Source organism: Candoia aspera, chromosome 3 (assembly GCF_035149785.1).
Source record: "Candoia aspera isolate rCanAsp1 chromosome 3, rCanAsp1.hap2, whole genome shotgun sequence".
Taxonomy (NCBI): domain Eukaryota; kingdom Metazoa; phylum Chordata; class Lepidosauria; order Squamata; family Boidae; genus Candoia; species Candoia aspera.
In genome coordinates, this window is record NC_086155.1 from 57,694,940 (window position 1) to 57,714,828 (window position 19,889).

General features: G+C 39.3%; 1 protein-coding gene across 1 annotated transcript; it reads left to right on the forward strand.

Annotated features, from left to right (window-relative positions):
- The first annotated feature begins 1,469 nt into the window (after window positions 1-1,469).
- Window positions 1,470-18,338, forward strand: CCDC17 (coiled-coil domain containing 17). Its single transcript, XM_063297809.1, has 14 exons — window positions 1,470-1,655; window positions 2,707-2,856; window positions 3,164-3,226; window positions 5,666-5,789; window positions 6,501-6,660; window positions 6,906-7,025; window positions 7,591-7,724; window positions 8,192-8,320; window positions 12,239-12,471; window positions 14,330-14,415; window positions 14,718-14,933; window positions 15,927-16,149; window positions 16,436-16,546; window positions 18,120-18,338. The coding sequence occupies exons 1-14, from the start codon at window positions 1,470-1,472 to the stop codon at window positions 18,279-18,281; spliced, it is 2,097 nt and encodes a 698-aa protein (XP_063153879.1). The 3' UTR covers window positions 18,282-18,338.
- Window positions 18,339-19,889: the final 1,551 nt, after the last annotated feature.

The window sequence follows — 19,889 nt, forward strand, 5'->3', positions numbered from 1 at the left end:
TGGTGTTGGAGGAAAATTCTGAGAGTGCCTTGGACTGCAAGAAGATCAAACCAGTCCATCCTCCAGGAAATAAAGCCAGACTGCTCACTTGAGGGAATGATATTAAAGGCCAAACTGAAATACTTTGGCCACATAATGAGAAGACAGGACACCCTGGAGAAGATGCTGATGCTGGGGAGAGTGGAAGGCAAAAGGAAGAGGGGCCGACCAAGGGCAAGATGGATGGATGATGTTCTAGAGGTGACGGACTCGTCCCTGGGGGAGCTGAGGGTGTTGACCAATAGGAAGCTCTGGCGTGGGCTGGTCCATGAAGTCACGAAGAGTTGGAAGCGACTGAACGAATAAACAACAAAAAAGGCTTGTTGAGCAGCATAACAGATACAGACTTGCTGCTGGCAAGTGTATCTCTTGCTTAAACAAATACAAGGAAGTTTGAGCTATGATTCTGAGAACCCTGAATGGGTTGGGGCTGCTTTAATTGGCTCCACTAGAAGAAAGAACTAGATAAGCTAGAGTGATGGCCACATAGGAGTGAGCCTTTTTATTAGCCTTTCTATCAAATGCCTCATAGCTCTACGTTTGCCACCTGCACTTATAATAGTTATTAAATTTATATAAAAAGTTGACTTTTTTCCATTGCTTTTGCTTCTCCACATATTCTCAGGTTCCATGACTGATTTTCTAGGCATGACAGGTTCATATATTGTGCTGAACTATGACTTGTTTAATCATGCATCTTTTAATAGCACACAATTGGCTGAATTCATACTAAACTATAAGTGAATGATTTTACAAACTTCAGTGGGATCATGCAACATGCTGTATAAAAACTAAACAAACCACATTATTGTTTATTATCATCTAATCCAGTGAAGAGCACTAAAGGTGCACTTTCATTCATATTATGCTTTACATTCACTCTTCCACAGGGTTTGGATTTTATCAGTATAGATGCCGTCTCATACCTACTCCAGGTGTACCAGCTTGCATTAAAGATGGAAAACATAGGAGTAAAATAATAACACTGTGAAGGCAAATAGATGTCCGATGCTTATGTGCACCATTGTCATCTTCCAGACAACATCCAATTAAAAAAATATTCCCCCTCCCTTACAAATTCCTGAGTCAACCATCCCCAAACTAATAACTTTCAGGCATGCTGGAACTGCACCTCCTAGAATTTCAGCCAGCTTGGCCAGAGGATACTAGGTTGGGAAGACTGATCTAGATACTACTCATTGTAACCCTAGTAATTACAAACATAAACAGGAGTCATTGGCATGGTGATATTCCCAGTCACTGTTTGCAGTCTTCCTCTATTATTTTCTCCGGATGGTTACACCCCATAACTACCAGCATAGCAACCAAAAACTGCAAACGATACTATAGTCCTTTCCTACAAGGAAAGATGAGTAGCCAGTACCTTTCAGATATTAATAAATATAGCCCTTTGTAAATATCTTTTCAAAATGACAGATACAGTGTTTTTCCACTGTCCTAATTGTGAGATGGGGTTCCGCTCCAGACGACTGCTAGAGAAGCACATGGAAAAATTCTGCATCGGACAAGAAATGGCAACAGATGTAAAATACCAGAACAGGCAAGCACAGCATAAAGGGAAAGAGCCTAAGAAAGCAGAAATGGCAGACAGCATGGTAAAAGGGGCAACTTTATTTTCATTAATAAAAATTATTTTGAAGGTTACTTTGATGGGTCTAAAGATGGAAACAGGAATTTGCATATCTTAGTATTAATAACTCCAGGAATAGATATGTTTGCCAAAATATAGAAAAATAAACTTTAAAAAACTATTTCCTGTGATTGTTGCATTCCAATAAACAGCAGATGGACTTGGTAATGATCCTGCACTTTATACCAACTTCTTTTTCTGATAGACTAGTAGCAGATAAAATTGTTTACAGTTTTGTTTTTGTATTCTGAATAACCTCCTACATGAAAACAAGTTCTTGTTTTTCCTTCTGTTGGGGAAAGCTATGTTCCTTGTAGTCTGCTGATTTTCTCTACCCCTCCCCTCTCTCCTTTATCACGGCATTAAGAATAATCAGTGGATTAACTTAGTTTTAATTTGGTATGACTTGAAAGCCACAGCTACTCCTGTAAAACTGTTCTAGGGGCCCAGAATTTCCACTTGAGGGTCTCCAAAGGAACAGCCAGTGGAGAGATCCATGGAAGTGCTTGTATGTTTCAGCCATGCTGTATAGTAATGCTAAGTTTGTCATCAAGTAAAATAAGCTTATTAAAACGTTTAGAAGAAAAATGGCACAGGAATGGAGGAGAATTGTTGTTGCTCATATAGGATTGTAATTATGGCACCATTTATGAGCTGCCTATGATACTTGCATAACTGAATTTCATCCACTACTCCCTTATTGCAACCAAGCATTAGCAAAGCATTAGATGCATGCATTTGTTTATTCTTTCTAATAAGTTCTTTCTAATAAATTAGAAACAAACTATTCTTTCTAACAAATTAGAAACAAACTTCCTAATTTCTTCTCACAAAATAGTTCCTTTTTCTCTTGAAATTTGTATAGAAGGACTACTGCTAGCTAGCAATTATGGGAGCTATAGCTGACATATCTAGGGGAAAAGACATTCCAGCATCCTTGAATATGTACCTTGGTCATACAGTATTGATTTATTTTCTGTCTTGGTTGCTGATATCTAATGGACCAACATCAGCAGCTTCATGTGTCAAAACCAACAAGAGACCATATCAGACACAACAAAGGAGATGGGGAACCTGAACCTGAACAACAACTCCACAGTATTAGAAGCTTTGACCATGCTGGAAGTGTTTCAGACAACCAGGCCTTGAAGAAACTGACTGAAGAGGTAAACCTTTCTCTTTCCCATAGATGACTCTGCTCCTATCACCTCATAAACCTCTTCCAGAGCAATTAACCATTGGTTTAGAATTTAGACATTTTAAAACAGTACTTTGGCTTTTGGATAATTTTAGCATATCAAATTTTCAACATCCAGTTCAGATTTTTCCTACATACTCCTACTACATGATATTCCTTGTTAACTTAAGTAAGTTAATAGTGTTCAGTCTGAATCTTGATACAGTAGTGAATTAACGGTTTTAACCAACACTTAGAAAGGGAGTATGCTATTAAGTAATTTTTCTGTTTCACAGTTCCACAAATTGAGGATATCACTCGAAGGCACGCTTCCTACATTTCGAACAGTCCAGGTAGGGGTAAATGAACATGAGGGATTTTAACATCTTTTATGGGCTGAAAAGATATTTGTAACACACACAGACACAGAAAAATCTATGCAGTGCTGCTTTCCTGCCTTGTTAGTCTAGGGCTGCAGTCTAAATTGTCACCAAATTATAATTCTTATTGTAACAGAAGGGAAAATTATTTAATACATTTCTGAGAAATAATTGTAATACTGATATATAATTTTAATTAAATTAAAATGTAGATCCAATTAAATAAAATTTCTCACTTGAGAATGCAGTCCTAGACATTAAAAAATGCATCCCCTGACCTAGAGAAAGTCTCAAACTGTTTTATGGTGTTTGGATATTATCGATATCTGCTTATGCAGTTGTGGAAGTCACCACAAAATATTACAAGTTAACCATTTTGAAGTTTACTCCATGTCTTGATGCTTGACCACTGCCTGTCTTTCCACCCTTCCCCTTCAGAATTAAAGGAACCTTTTTGTTTATAAAGTGGCCAATCTACAGTATCAAGTGTAAGGACAGAGGTGTAACTCACTGACTGGGTAAATCAAAATTAGATAACATGCCACACTTTATGATGGCTATAAAGTACCGAGATCTGTTCCTTTAGCTTCTCACAGTTGATAGATAATCTTTTCACTGATGGTACGGTCCCAGATCTGATTGTCCTAGATACACAGTGTTAGAGGAACTGTAGTTTTCCAAGCATTCTAGCCAGTACTAAAAGATTCATGGCAAATTTTCTCCATAGCATGAAGCCTGCTCCTTCTCCCAAAAGGCCCTTCTCCATCACTTGTCTTTCTTTAATGTTCAGCTCTTGTGATTTGGACTAAGATTATTGCTGAGTAATTTAGCAAGATTAAGAAAAGATATACTTGATGTCTTTATAATTAACTGCATAATACAGAACCATAATTCACATAACATTTTGTTCTGGTTACTTGAGGAATTACTCCAAACTCACTTTTGTAAGTATTATGAATACTTAACATGGCTTCAGAATACGTTGAGGCTTCAGCTAAACACAAACTACTATTCCTGCTGTTCCTGCTATTTTAATTTTGTATTATGGTGATATGCTTAAAATTGTCAGAACTATATGGAAGAATAACTTCATACAAAATATCACATTTATCCAAGAAACAAAATATTGTACTTCATTCAGAAAATGCCTTAACCACCTTACAACAGAAATATATATTTTTTAAAAATTGCATGTGCAAAAATGGGAAATAATATGTCTATTGTACAAAAATCAAAAGAAGCAAAAATCTGTCATAAAATTTATAATTTGAAATATGAATAAGCCCTTTTTTATGTCCAGGCCTTGTGAAGTAACCTTAAAGAAGAATTAAAGTAACCTGAGAGCCAGTTTGGCATCAGGCTAGAAACCGGGAGACAGTTCTAGTTCTGCCTTAGGTACAAGGCCCACTGGGTGATCTTGGGCCAGTCACTTTCTCTCAGCTCTAGGAAGTAGGAAGTGGCAAACCACTTCTGAAATCTTGCCAAGAAAACCGCAGGGACTTGTCCAGGCAGTCTCCAAGAATCAGACACGATTGAATGGATAAAAAAAAAAAGAGGAACATTAAAAAATTCTTAGATACATAAAGTAAGTGATTCTTTGAATCACAGAAGAATCACAGAATTACTGCACAGGCTGCAATGAAGATTAAAAAAACAAATCACCTTGAACAGGCTGTTTGGAGAATTAAGTACGATGCAGTGGAAAGGAATGCCTCACCCATGGAGCTACCACTGGGAAGGTCTAGCTTTCATGCGTGCCAACTTGATCTTTCCAGTGGGCACACAGTTGTCCAGGAGACAGATATATAGCATCCATTATAATGTGATTAAAGTTTCTTTGTAATGGCTGTTTCTTTGCCAAGTATAGTAGGAACTAAGAACAGAATGACAGTGAATCAAATGCTCTCATCTCTGATCTGGTATTCTACACTGAACAGGAAAGTCCGTTTCACTGCCTAGCAGTTAACTGCTAATTATTTTAATGATTGATTTTTAATGTTGACATTGATTTTAATTGTATTAATTTGGTTATATTTTATTCTTTGCATTTTTTTTTGCTGTAAGCTGCTTTGAGTGTTGGGATGAACAGAAAGACCAGAGTATAAGTTGACTAATAAAATAAATAGGAACAGATTTTCAGTACATGCTGAGATGACATGTTGAGCTCCCCCTCCCCTTTCTGAGCTTGACAATTAGCTTGCCCTATAACACAATGAATAATAGTGAATAACTGAATAATTTTACTATTAGGTATCAATATAAACCTTCAGATGTGGCTGCATTATAATTCCTAGACGTTCTACCCAACATGACTAACATTGATGGATGCTGGAACTTATTTTTGAAGGAACTATAATTTCTTGCCCTTGCTGTAGGAGAAACAGCTATTTGAAGCTGATGTCTTTCCTTGACTCTTAGAATGAAAATCAAATACTTCACCAGCAAGAATACTGTCAGCGTCAAAGGCAAATGGTGGAAGCACATGAGCGCCAGTTGTCTGAAATCCAAGCTAGAAACCAGCACCTGGAACAGCAAAAAGATGGTAAATTGAAAATTAGAGTTTCTGCTGAATTGTCACTCTTCTGTGTAAGTGGCTTTTGTTCCTAGTTCAGGTTAAGGAGGTACCTGAATTGAAGAACAAAGCAGAAAAGTTGGATAAATAGGCTTTTATTCACCCCAAAAGGTGTGAGACTAGCACACAAGGGTCATTATGCCATGCATACCAGATAAAAGAAGGAAGCAGTTATTGAAAGAATACCACCTCAGTGATGCTGGTGCCTGATATTTTATGTATGGGATTTCCCAGTTAAAAAGACAGAGGAGACCTGGTTCTCACCAACAGCAGGTCTGGATATGGTATCTCAGAGCTGTTCAGTCCAAAGGCAACAAATGATCTCTACATGTAAAAATTATAATTTTGGGAGAAAAGTTCAAGTCTAACTTTCTCTCTAGCATGTCAGGTACTATTTCTGTGGTCGTCTTTATTGAGAACTATTTTATCACTTGAATAATCACCTGCAGTGTTTAGTAATATGATTAAGACACAAATATATATCTCCGACCTGCTGCTTCTGAGAAACAGGCCATATTGACCAAGCATGTATAAAGTGTTCCTGAGCTGAATGGATTAGGATTCTAATACAATATTCATGCAGAATGGCAAACTTCTAGGGTAAACAGATAAGAGTCTGAAATCATAAGTTAATTAGCCCAGTTATTCCAGTATAATTTGTTCAATTTTGTATTTACCTAGAGATTCGTAGACGCTTGTCAGAGCTGAAATTAGGGAATTCATCTACATCTCAGATAGAACAGTTGTTGATGGAGCTGAATACCCAGGAAGAAAAGAACCAGTTGACTTTGAATGCACTGAGGAAACAGGTGGAACTTCTGCAGGTAGCAACAGAAAGCAGGTAAGACACCAAGACAGAGAACTCTGGCAATGAACTTTTTATTTTTCAGGATCCACATGACAGGGTTTTACTGTACACAGCGTGGGACATCAAAGGTAGTCCAGACCATATTAGTAAGACTTGTTTTGGCATCTGTAATATGCGTGTTGTAGTGCGCTTGAGAATGTAAGTGAGCATCACCAATGACTGGAGAAAGCAAGAAGGCCCTTATACAGCACCCAATGCCTCCTTTTTTTCATTTGTAGAAGCAAACTGGATTCTTCCACCAATAGAAAGACAGATAGTGCTGTAAATAAAATGGAGAATGCCATCTTCAAGTGTATGGTGTTTCCAGCAGCTGTTGGGCCCCTCTCTTCAGAGATACAGTGAGTTGGAAGACGGAATTGTAAGAATGTGTAGTGCAATAGCTTCTTTAAACTTATAATTAGTAGGAATTATTATATCTTTAATTGTTTCTGCCTATAAAACTTTCCACCACTTTAGGCAAACCTGTACCTGCAACTTTTAAGGCCATTTCCTCTAGCATCACTCAACTAGTGTTGGTGGCAATATACAACCTGTACTTTTCATGTTTCCTTGACATGATGATGGCTGGATAATAATATGAAATATTATAAATTGCTAGTAAGGCAATGGCCTAAGTTGATTCTCTACACAAAAGGTGGTCTCTGGGGATTGAAAAGACAGACTTTTTACTAATTTGAGAAGACTTAACTCCCCTCCCATTGGGACCAGTTAGTTAACCAAAACCCTAAGGTTATATAGCAGCTGCATGAAATGTAGTAACTCAACAAATGCATCCTTTTCCATCAAATTATCTCCATACCAGGAAAAGTTGCATTTTTTTCAAATGCAACTATTAAAGATAATAAAAGTGTCAGGGGAGAAATTGTAACAACACTCGATGATAACTGTTCATATTCCTGGCAGGATGCTATACCAGACTTACCTGCAGAGTGGAGGCAGTGACCACAACATCCTCCGTCAGATGTATGAACTGCAGCTGGAAGCCACAGCACTGGAAAAAAATGGCACAAAGCCTGAACAGAGGGGTAGAAAGAAGAGTGAGCTATGTTTTCCCAATCAACTTTTCCCCAGATTTGGATGTTGTTTCTTGTACACTTAAGCCAAGAATGTTTGCATCTCTCTTGAGCTCAGCAAAGTGTTACTGTTCACAGACTGTGGCTAGATTCACACCACATGCTAACCCTTAAACTTAAACCTTAAACACACCACACGCTAAACCTTAAATCTTCAGTGGTTGAGTTCACACAGGATGATAAGCCAAAACCAAATAAATCACAGTAAGATTAGTGTGAAGTATGAACTCAGTCTATGAGGAAATTGTCTTCTACTGGACAGTATGGTTTTGCCCATGCAAGCTCATTTATTATGGACATGTGAATCTTTGAGGTGCCACAGAACTATTGATAGGTCCTGTAAATTTAGAAACCTTAGCAAACACTTCTTTCCTCTGTCGAAACATCTAGGTATCCTTGCTTCTGATTGACTCTCTTTCCTATCTGTGCAGAATATGAAGGTAGTCCCAACACAGAGACTTTGGATGCAGAACTCTTGTCCATTGAGCTAGAGAATCAACGTCTGGAAGACGAGATATTAAAAATGAAAATTCTGAAGGAAAGAAGGAGAATGGAAAACGGTAGGGTTTATAGCCTGTTTTCTTAACTGAGCCAAAGATAGTGGCTACAAAGCCTGCATTTCAAACTAGTCCACAACATACTGAAGGGCAAATTACTTTCACAAGAATTAGGAAGTCACTTTTATAATGAAAGGTTTTGGTTTATAATTTGCATCTTCCGCATGGCAGCAGTAAAGTGTAGGAGCCAAGTTAAAATGTGCTAGCTTAGAGAAATGTTGACTGCACATCCAACCCTATTCCGCCTTGAAATGAAGCAAACCAGGGGTTCTGTCCACACATGAAATGAGAGGAGGAGAGAGGCAAAGCAGGGTACATCTCCTCTGATTCTTGTGATTATTCTGTGGAGTTTAAGAACTGGCACCCAAGGAAGCATTCTTCTTCGTTGTCACCCTTCCAGAGGCAGGAAGGGTCCAGGTGGCACCAAACAATGAAAACAGTGTTGTGCCATTGTGCTGCAAGTTCCATCCTTTTTCTACATGTTGTGACACTGCACACATGTATGAATTATATGGAAGGACAATAAAAGCATTGACTCCTGCAGATATGTCTGCCCCTTTCTCCTGCCACCAGTTGCCAGTATTGGGGGACACTCTTTCTGTAATCTTTCACTTGGGCCATTTCTGAACACAAGTCTACTGGTCTTCTGAAAGCCCAGGTCATAAGAGGAATGCTAAATGTGTCTACTAGTTTACCAGTGTTCTTAATATCGGTAAACCTTTGTCCAAAAATAGCTCAATTGTTAGATCAGTGGGGCAGAGAAGGGATGTAAGGTAAAGCTCCTGGCTGCCCTTCAGCCCACTGGCCTGTCAGCTGAACTGTTCTTGGACAGAGGTTTATCAAATTTACCAGAAAGCCTGTAGAGGGCAGAAGGAATGGCCTTAAGGGACAGAAGGAAGAACCACTACCAAGGCAACAGTCAGATAAAAGGGGCCTGAGTCCTGGGCAAGAATGTAATATGAGTAAACATCTCAGGCAAGCCCTTCCCTACTTCCCTAGTTCACATGAATATAGAGAGAGAGGGGGGAAGTGCATTCAGACTTGCAAAATTCTGTTACTATAGCTTTATAATAAAAGTAGTACTGACCTACATGTCATTGGTTTCCTAGTCTGATCTACCTAGAAGGGCTGACAAGGCCAGTAAATGGTTCTTCCTTCTCTCTATCACTTGGACTAGAAAGAGAAACTGGTAGAACTTGTGTCAATTTCACTCTGTCTCCAAGTGTCTCAAATGCTAGCAGCAGGCAGTTGCAGCACCTCAAAGTATCCTATGGCATATACAAATGTCATTAGGTAGACAAAAAGATACCACCTCACTGCATTGATACAGAATGTTCCTCTGTTGGATGATGGGCAGGTGACCACAGGTGAAAGCAGCTACCATGTCACCTGCTCACACCAGCTGAAATTCTTGAACTATTCAGTGGCCGCCTGCATCTCACCCACATGGTACCAATATGCTGGTGTTCAAAAAGACCAGTGTTTTCAGGTATATAAGGAGGCCTGAGACATTCTTTCCAAAGTAAAGTGTGGTCAAGTTTTTTCTAGGAGGTTTCCTCTGAAGAAGTCTGGCAGTCCAACAGATTAAGATAAAATGGCCACAAAGGGCAGACACCAGTGCTGGAGGGGATGAAGCATGCATGCAACAGTGTACAACCCAACATAATCCAACAAAACAAAGCACTACAAACCGGTCACACAGCTGGGGGTTGGGCTGAGGATAATGTTATGTCCTCATGGCATTGGCAAATGGTTAGGACTTCATCATGGGGCGTATTTGGAAATTCAGCAAAGTGGAAAAGATGTCCCTTAGCTATAAAGTGGATAGTGACTGGACCAAGTTATGAATTCCCAGCTGACATTTGCATTAAACCCTTGAAGGATCTTATAAGGTCTCCACTGATTATTGTTTTCCTACTGTATGATAAATCTTCTGTCATGAGTAAGGATGGCGAGCAGGGGGCTCCCATCCAGACTGTTAAGTGCATGCGTAGCACTGAGGAATTGGGCAGCCATTCAAAGAGACACAGATCAGGACCGCCTTAAACTTTGGGGTTTATATGTCTGGGTTTTTCCCACGCTTCTTCAGTTTGTTAGGATTCCTGTTATATACAAGCAATAAAACATTAGAGACCAGTTCCTTGTCTCAGCGTGGTTCCTGGCTGTTAGGACATCTTCTGTGGGTTTCTAACTACAGATTCTTAGTGGCTATGTATTCAAGGCCTTTATTCTTGCTATGGAAGGAATTACATAAGAAGAGCACTGATGGGTCAGGATAAACCCTATCTAGGTTCAGTGTTTTGTTTTTCGCAGTGGCCTATCAGATGTCCCTGAGTGTATTTCCGAGTAGGAAATAGAGACATACCTTCTTCCCCTGTCTGTATTTCCCTCTGTCTAGCATTTGGAGTCATGTCTACCATAACCTGGAGATAACATTGAGCCTGCACTGCTTCAAACCCTTAAGAAAGCTGACCTCCATTAATTTATCCAATCCCTCTTTAAAGCCATCCAATTTAATGGATCTTGTGGCAATGAATTCCACAGGTTAATTACGCATTGTGTGAAAAGGTGCCTTTTTTGTTTGTTTACAGTATTTCTTTGTTCTAAATTTCTTGCCAATCAGTATCACTGAATGTCCTTTTGTTTTTGTGTTTTCAGAGGCTGAAGAACTTCTCTTCATTCACTTCTTTTACACCATGCAAGATTTATTTGCTTCAGCTGTGTCCTTCCCAATGTCTTTTTTTTCTAAGCTAAAGAATTCCAAATGTTCTAGCCTTTTCTCAGAAGGGCGCAATTCTCCCAATCTGGTTCTGTTCTGCAGTTTCTCAAATTCATTATATATATATTTTTGTTGGCAACCAAAACTGTACATATAGTCCAAGTACAAATATACCATAGGTTTGTATAAGTGCATTAAGGGCGTGGGGGGATTTATTTTCAGTCCCTTTTATAATGACTGCTAACATTTACCTTTTCCACAGCTACTGCACATCTTCATTGAGCTGCCTGCTATGACCCCCAAGATCTTTTCACTAGCCTATTACAGACAGCTCAGAATCCATCAGTTGTATATAGGAGGTTGGGAGGTGGGCAAGTGCCCTAATGTGCATTACTTTACACTTGTTTAAACTAGGTTGTGTTTACCATTTGGCTGACTATCCATCCAGTTTAAAGATACCCTTTTAGAGGTCTTTGCAATCATTTTCAGTTCTCACCACCCTGATTAGTTGGGCGATTGACTGATTGATTGATTTTGTGCCATCAAGTTGGTATCAACTCTTACTGACCACATAAATAGATTTTTTCCAGGAGAATCTGTTCCAAACATTTTCTATCCATGTGGTTTTCTTGGTAAAATACAGAAGTAGTTTTCCATTGTCTTCTCCCACACAGTATGAAATGATGCCTTTGCCATTGACACTAAGGTGATCTTCCGCCTCTAACATCTTATATGGCTGCTGCCCAGTATAGGTGCCTGCTTGCTTTATCTGGCCTTCATGCCTGGGGTGCGAGTCTGCTGGGATTATATACTCTTGGCATTCACTCCTGGCATTCTTCATTCATCCCTCCCAGAAACACAACACCACCACAATGAGGCAGCACAGCAGGATTTGGAGATGGGGGATTAGTTTGGTATTACCTGTAAATTGCAGAAAATATATCCTTTTGAAGATGCAGCTAAAAAACATTAGTTGGTGCCAACCCAGCAAAAATGGAATGGGGCCATGAACTAACTTTGGTGAAAAGCTATAGCACCAAATTAGTAAGCTTTTCTAAGGATTTTATCTGTTCATTACATATTTTTAACACATGTGCTCCAATTAGACCAGCCATTTCTATGTTCTTTATTAGCATGTGGAAGTTCTCCTACTGGATACAATACTATATTAATGAGCTTTTGTGTGTCTTCCTTTTCATTAGGTTCTTTGGACTTAGAGCTGGACAAGTTGCAGCAAATACATATGGCAGAAATGGCTCAGCTACATGCTGAGATTGGCAGGCTGAGACACAATCCTGAGAGGAAGAAACTTCAGTGGCCTAGAAGAGGATCACCACCCCTTCTGCCACCTCCTGTAGCACCACCTCTGCCTCCTCCTCCTCCTCCTCTTCCTCATCTTGGGCTCCCTAACCCTACCATTCTAACTAGTAATATGGTAAGTGCCCTTTTCCCTGGAGAAATGTGAGAGGTTTTACATAGAAGATCCCTTAGATCTGCTGTGCGTTTGTTTTTAAGTGTGTTTTTCCTTACAAGAGAAGGCAAGAAAACATTGTTCCTGTAAGCACAAAGTGAGTAGCATTTTCTCAAGGATGGGACGTTTTTTTCTCAAATTCAGCTCATGTCCATTGGGATATGAATCTAGCTCTTGGATCAAATTCAATTTTTGACCTCTAGATTCTATGACACTATTTTTCCTTCATATGTGTGATGATCCCATTGACTTTACACACTCAGTTAGTGTGTAGTAAGGGAAGAATATTCTGGGGAAATGAGCAGGATATGCAATCTGTAAAGTAAGTAACTGTAGTGCAGTTTTACCCATGTTTTCCATCCTTCTTCCCTTATTTCAATGAAATTGGAATTATGAACTGTGAAAAATCCAGCTTGTCTGGGCTGTTAGCTTACCAGGATCATTCCCATTAATATTTTGCTTCATGAAATCTACAAGAAAATCTTGCAGGCTCTCTTTCCAACAAGTTTGCTCCAGCATCTGTTGAGTTTTGTTGTCAAACCCTTGGTTGCTGATCTGAAAAATCAGTGGCTATAATTACAGTCTGGATTACAGATCCATACTTATACATATTTCCAACTGAAGTGCTGGCATGCCATAAAATGTGTTCAGTGTTATGTTAAAAATCTACCTACCAGCCACTGGGTAGGAAGAGAAAGAGAATATAATAAGACATTTTTGCATCTATATAATCATCTTAAAAAGTATTATGGTGCCTAACTTCAATGTTTCAGAACTGGTTTTGCATTTAAGAGCTCTTCCACATGGCACAGTTTCCCCTTTCCAATCCTTGCCAAGCATCTTGAATTCAACCATCAGATCATCTTAACTTCAGAGCACTGAGAATAGGCATGGACCCCTCTGAGCCAGTCACTCTTCCCTCCTGCCAGTAGTACCAGAGTGCAAAAATAATAAATATTTGTCATTGTGATTATGACATGACACCATAGTTTTGCAGCCAGGCACTTTTCCCAGCAGGTACGATCAAAGTTGTAGGTTGCATTGTAGGTCCTGTGTGGTGTGTGTGTGTGGGGAGGAGATAAATGGTTCACCTGAGTACCATAAGCCAAAGGCTGGCAGGTGAGGTGAGGTGAGGGAAGAAATTGATATTTGATCATTAAGGAAAAACCAGGCAGGGAGTGTTTCAAGGAATTGTGAAACTGACTAGGATTGGTTTTGAGGATAAGGCTACCCGTGAAGTCTACTATGGAGCTCCAAGCTCAGATTTTAGGAGGCAAGAATTTCCCCAAATTGAAAAACAGCCTGTCCTTGAGCCCAGCAGAATTCTGGCACTGCAAATAAAAAAACAGAAGTGTTGCCATTTGAGCTGTGCTGCATCCAAGCTGTGAGAAAAATAGCTTGGTCAGCCAAGGAGGATGGAAACATAGGATCACAGGGTTTTGGTGCTGAGGAAGCAGTGCTGCTAAAGCCCCAGGTGGAAGCACCATAAGTTAGCCTGGAATAGTAAAACAAAAATTTCTGTTCACATATGCAGGGGCTGAAAGGATGCAGCTTGCTGTGAATGTTTTCTTACAAGGGCACTTCAAGCAATTTACATGATGGGGTGGGGGGCATCTCATAGGTTTGGTAGTGAATGCAGCTCACAAGTGTATGGGAGGGGTGTACTTTTACTACCACAAATTGTCTGCCATTTAATCTTTCCAGATAGCATCATATTGGAAGAAGATGTCCTTGGTGGCTACTGTTGGTTTGTTTGGATTATGCTGTTAAATAATTAGTTGGATTTTGCTGATAAAATTCATCAATGTCCTCTTTGTTATAGGATCCCATGGGATCATCTGCTACAGCTACAAGCCAGTACTTTCTGGATCCCTCTGATACATTAGGACCAGCTCCATATGATCCAGTGTACGTAGCACTGTAACCTATGATATTCAGGCCCAAGGGGCACTCATGCACATGTACAGACACATAGTCCTTTCTAAACAAGTTGCTGTTAGACTTCACTGCAGCATAGAGTATTTGTTTTTAAAAAATCAAGTGGCCACTTTCACATAAGGTAAACATCATCTTTCTATTCTTTTCCTTCTCTTTTCAAGCATTAAGCTATTGATCAAGCTATTTAGGTATTACAGTTCCCATCCAGCTCCACAGAGAAAGTAGCAGCACAGAGTACTATGAATGTAACTAATTCTATTTTCTCTCTGCAGGTCTGGTTTTGTAATATTCTATGATTTTCTTTTGGGGCTGGATCCTATGTTCTACCATGTTCGCCTGGTCTCTGGCTTATGTCGTAATGGGCAGCAACTGGGGAAGTCCACACCTCTGCCTGTTGTCTCCTCTGATATGGGCTACTCTCCACAGTCTCTGATGGATAGGCAAAGAGGGTGCTGTGCCATCTTAGCAGCTAGACAGCCAGTCCCAAGGTGAGCTTCCGGGCTGTTTCCATGATGTCTCACCTCTTCTAACCAGCAAGTCATTGTGTCGGCAGCCATTCACAGTTGGCAGCTTTGCTATGGTTCTGTAACTGTATAAATTGTTTCTATATTCTAGAAGAGTCAAAAGAAATGCAACAGCAAGTTTTAAGATTATTTTCTTAGTAGCAGTACAAAGTAATCTAATTGTCATGAGCTGCTATTGCATTTAGACATTAAAAGTTGTCAAAGTAAGATATTGAACTCTTAGAATAATACAGTATTGCTATTTAATATTTCTGTACCTCCAGCAGAGTGCCAACAACTGTCATTTCTGTTCTGTGGTTACTCCTGAGTTACCCTGGATTGTTCAGTACATCTTACAGTATTATCTTAGCATGTTAGTGTTGGTATATTGTTTTCTGCTACAGAAATTAATGTTACCATGGTAATCGAGTACTTCCTTAAGTATCGGCAGGGTGAAGAGGTCGAACTTAATTGTCCTCAGTTTGGGTGTTAAAAGCTGCATTGCCTGGGAGAGGTACTTGCCTGGACTTGTTTTAGTTTCAGTTTCCTTCTTTCTACACAGCCTCTCTTCCCGGTGCTCTCTGAGCGCATGTGAATGCACAGCTTGTAAAATATGTTTTTGTGCTTTCTGTAAATACATTTATTTTTATAGAAATGCCCGGTGTGTGATTTTTCTGATCTCTTGGGCCAAACGCTTTCCAGCATTCTGCCACAGTTAGATTTATTCTAAGACCTTTTGAAAATCTTGGCCCGTTTGCTCTGGGAACAATGTAATCTCAAATTTGCATGAAATGGCTTTTTTCCATCCAGTTTTAGGTTTGCCAGATTCTGCCAGTTCTTATTTAGAAGGTAACTTTACACTAAGAGTGTATTGTCTTAAAAGTCATAGTCTGCTGCAACACGTTATGAAACAGACATATATTGGATCCTTAATCAAAAAGCAGCCATATTGTTGTGGATTTCCTCTCTGTTTTTCAGAATCCTTCCTTCAACCTCCATCAGCCTTGTAGTTGAGCTTCAAGCCTCTGGAGGTTTTGATGTTTATGGGCAGGAAATCCAGAATTTGACCTCTAGAGGATGGGCCAAAATCAACATTTTTGACCATCTGCACCAAGTGATGTGTGGGCACTGGAAAGTTCCTATCCGAGTGCTTCCTGTAAAGCCAAGCCTTACTGAAGAACAGTTGAATGGTGTGCCTCAGGTAAGAAGGAGCAGAGCACAGCAACAGCTTTCCTACCCAAACAATTATTAATTATTTATTAAAAAGGTACTTCAGTAGTTATTCATAGCCAGCCTCTTAATATTTATTATTTGTGATTTTAGACTGATTCTCTGCCAGATCTTATCCATTCTACCACTTGATTCTCGAATTGATTATTAATTCTTAGAACACCTAATCTTTGGCCAGATACCAACTTATATTTGCTCAGTTCCTCCTGTTCGCATTCATCTGTCTGTTGTAACCAGACAAAACTTTAATTTCTCAGGTTGGCAAAGCTGAGCTTTATTTGCGGCTGGTGAACTCAAGAGATGCTGATATGCAATCAATGGCTGAGATCCAACCTGGCAATGCTTCCCTATATAAATACCCTCCAACAGTGAGTTGGACTCTATGATAACTATCAGTGTTGCCCTGTCACAAGCAAAATATATCCGAAATAGGAATAGTTGGAACAGCTAATTTCTTTTGCATAAAACTTTACTTTAACCAATAAGAAATTGTCTTCCCTCTAAATATTTATGCATGTACAAGGGTTCTCCTGATGCTGTATCTATGATCTTTTTGGCATTTTAAGCGTGTGTGTGGCTGCAAAGTCTTATCCTGGTGATCTAGCTTGAGAGCAGAACTTCTGTGAGAATAAAAGAACACAAGAATGTTCAAATTCATAGGAGAGATAGGACAGCACTTGCCAGACATGCTGCCCAATCCATAGTGTCAAGAGAGTCCGATTCGCCCAGTATTTTTAACCTAGTTAGCAACTATCCCAGTCATACTTCCTTTCCATTGAATCTGGCATCACACTATCCCAATAATTGGCTCAAGAACTGCCATTTTGCAGAATACAGAGCCCCCATTCAAGTCCTCTAGTCCTCCCACCTGGTACTGCAAGGCCTCCATGCCAAGAGAAGACTGTGAAAGCTTCTTTACCCAGTGAGCCCTTTCCCATTTGCCAAAAAGGCTGAAATGAACATGACTTGGCACTATAGCTGATTTGTGTTTGGAAAATATAAGAAGCATGTCCTGAGACTGCAGCCTTGGAAGCAAATTCTGCTATGGAGCATCTTGCTTTTTCAGCTGCTCTACATTTCATCCCAACCCTTAAACTGGATAAGCATGTTGTATAAACCAAGACTAGGAGTCTTCTCCAGCCCTGGCTGTGGCACTTAGTTCCATCTCTCAGATTCTTTAGCAGAGGGCATAATCCACCAAGAACATATCCTGTACCTGGAGGATTAGTTGGTCTGTGGTACTAGTACTCAGTTCTGGAAATCTCAAGGGCGGAATTAAACAGTAATTTTGAGTGATAGTTATTAGGCCCGGGTAACTTGGGACTTGGGTCCCTGCTTCCCCCCAATGAGTTTTTTATTCTTTTATACTTGGTTACCAAGGTAGAAATTTGGTAAGTAGAATGTGAAGGTGGTAGAAGCCTTGCCTATTTAGTTGTGTCTCTGTCTTGCAGCTATTTAAAGTTCTGCTATGAAAAAAAAAAAGATTTTCTTGAGAAAGATACACATTGCTTTGAACAGCCATGGTTAATTATTAAATTAGACTCTAGCTGGTTATATTGATTGTCATTAGTAATAATATGGGAAGACTCAAAATATCTTCTGCTGGACTATGACTGTTTTCAGCAGTAAGGATGTCTAGGAAGTATCTATTGTGGAAAGAACATTCACTATTACTTTTCTCACTTTCCAAAAGGAGAAGTGTTAACGAACTTAAGATAGTAAGCATGAAAAAACCAGCAAATCCACATATATATTTGAAACAATAAAGTTGTAAGCTCTTGAATAGTTGCAGTCTTCAGAGATACAACTGCATTAGTCTGTTGCAGCAAAGGTAACAGTCTTACAGTATTTTGAGAAGAAACCTGCTCCAGAATATTTGCAATGTGCTCTTGCTATTCACCTCCTGTTTAATCCTTCTGTGCTTTCTTCTCTCCAACACAGGCATCCAGTTGCACAGTGCCTCCTATCGATTTCCCTCCAACTCAGCATTCTTTCCATCCTGCCCCCACCATCCTGTCCTTTTCTGCTTCTCCTTACACTGGCTTTGTTGACCCTCCTCCTAATCAGGAACAGCCTATCCAGCTTAAATCTAATGAAAGGTGAAAAAGGAGGTATATTATCCCCCTTCTCCCTCCAAGATTGTGATTCCTTTCCATTTTTTTTAAATCAGCATAGAAACATAACTGCCTGCCCCAGTTTGTGGCTTGTTTAAAAGGATGTTATAGAAGAGAAGAATTATTAATCACTGATCTACCAAAGACTGTGGTGGATTTTAATCTAAAATCTGCTTTTTGGGATTCATCAGCCTGCAGTGATGGTGATGAGAATGGGTGTATTCATTCCTTATATTTAGTCTCTATAAATGCACAGTTGCTGGGCTCACACATGGTGCTAGGCCATAATGTGTGGAGCTAAACACTGTAATTTGTAAATCATAATTTATGGTTTCATGTTATGTATGAGCCCGCATGTTCTAACTTATTCAACAAACAATTCTTAACAGAAACCATAACTTGGTGTAATATATGCAGCCAGTGTGAACTACTGTACATAGTAGAAGGAAAATCATAGTCAGCAGTTTATAATAAGTTCACATGAAGACCTCCATGAAATCAGATTGCTTCCACTGAAGCAGAGTGATAGATTTTAAATGAATGTTCCTAATGAGATATATGTTTCAATTTATATTCAGTAGTTTGGCAGCTCCTTAGTACACATCAAAAGTAAATAAGCATTATTTACCTTTCTCATATCTTAATGACACATCTATTTCTTTGAACTGAAAATCAGGTGGAGTCTGGTAGTTCTTTTTCAGACTAATAAATTTTATCAAAAGGCACCAGCTTTTGTGAGCTACAGCACACTTCATCCTGATGTAGGATTTAAATAGGGATGAGGTGGGGGAAGACCAGGTGGCTGCAGATTGCATGTGACACTGATTACAAGCACCTATTCAATTCATTACTGTAGTGTGTGAAAAACCAATTGTGTTTGTTAAGACCTTTTGAGATAGCCTGAAACTTTTACTCCATGCATCTGCTGAAGTGAGCTGTAGTTTGTGAAAGGTTATGCCTTTTCATAACATTTGTTAGTCTGAAAAGGTGCTACTGAACACCTCCTGAGTTTTGGCTACGATAGATGAACATAGCTCTCTTCTTGCAGTGTCTTCTTTGAACTGATAAATGTTGCTAGCCTAGATCCTTTACAGTACTTTTTATACTTAGCTGTCAAGCACTAGTCCCATCAAATTCTGTAGGGCTTACTTCCAGATAGGTAGGCTATAACTGTAGCCTCGCTCTTTGAAGAGATAATTGCTGGATAAAACTTTTAACCTGTTCAGCAACATTTAATTAAAAAAAAATTGTTCCTCATGTACCAGTGGAAATGTATGTAAATGGCCCCCTGAGCAACTTTGAAGTTTTCAAAACAGTTAAATACAGTATACTAAGACTTAATGTTATTGGAATGTTTATCATTTAGTTTAATATTCATAGCTGTGATTATGATCAGAGACCATTGTTCTAAATTGTCTGACTGAAAAAGGAAGGGACCATAGTGATGTTCAGCCTTTATACAAAAAAGTATATAGGTGGATTCCCGACCAGAAACTGAGTAAATGGTTTAATTAGAACTTTCTAATGTTAACTCATTCTAGATTACTCTGAGTTTAGCTCCAGTCTGTTGTGTCTGATTTGCTCTTTGTTACTGCTT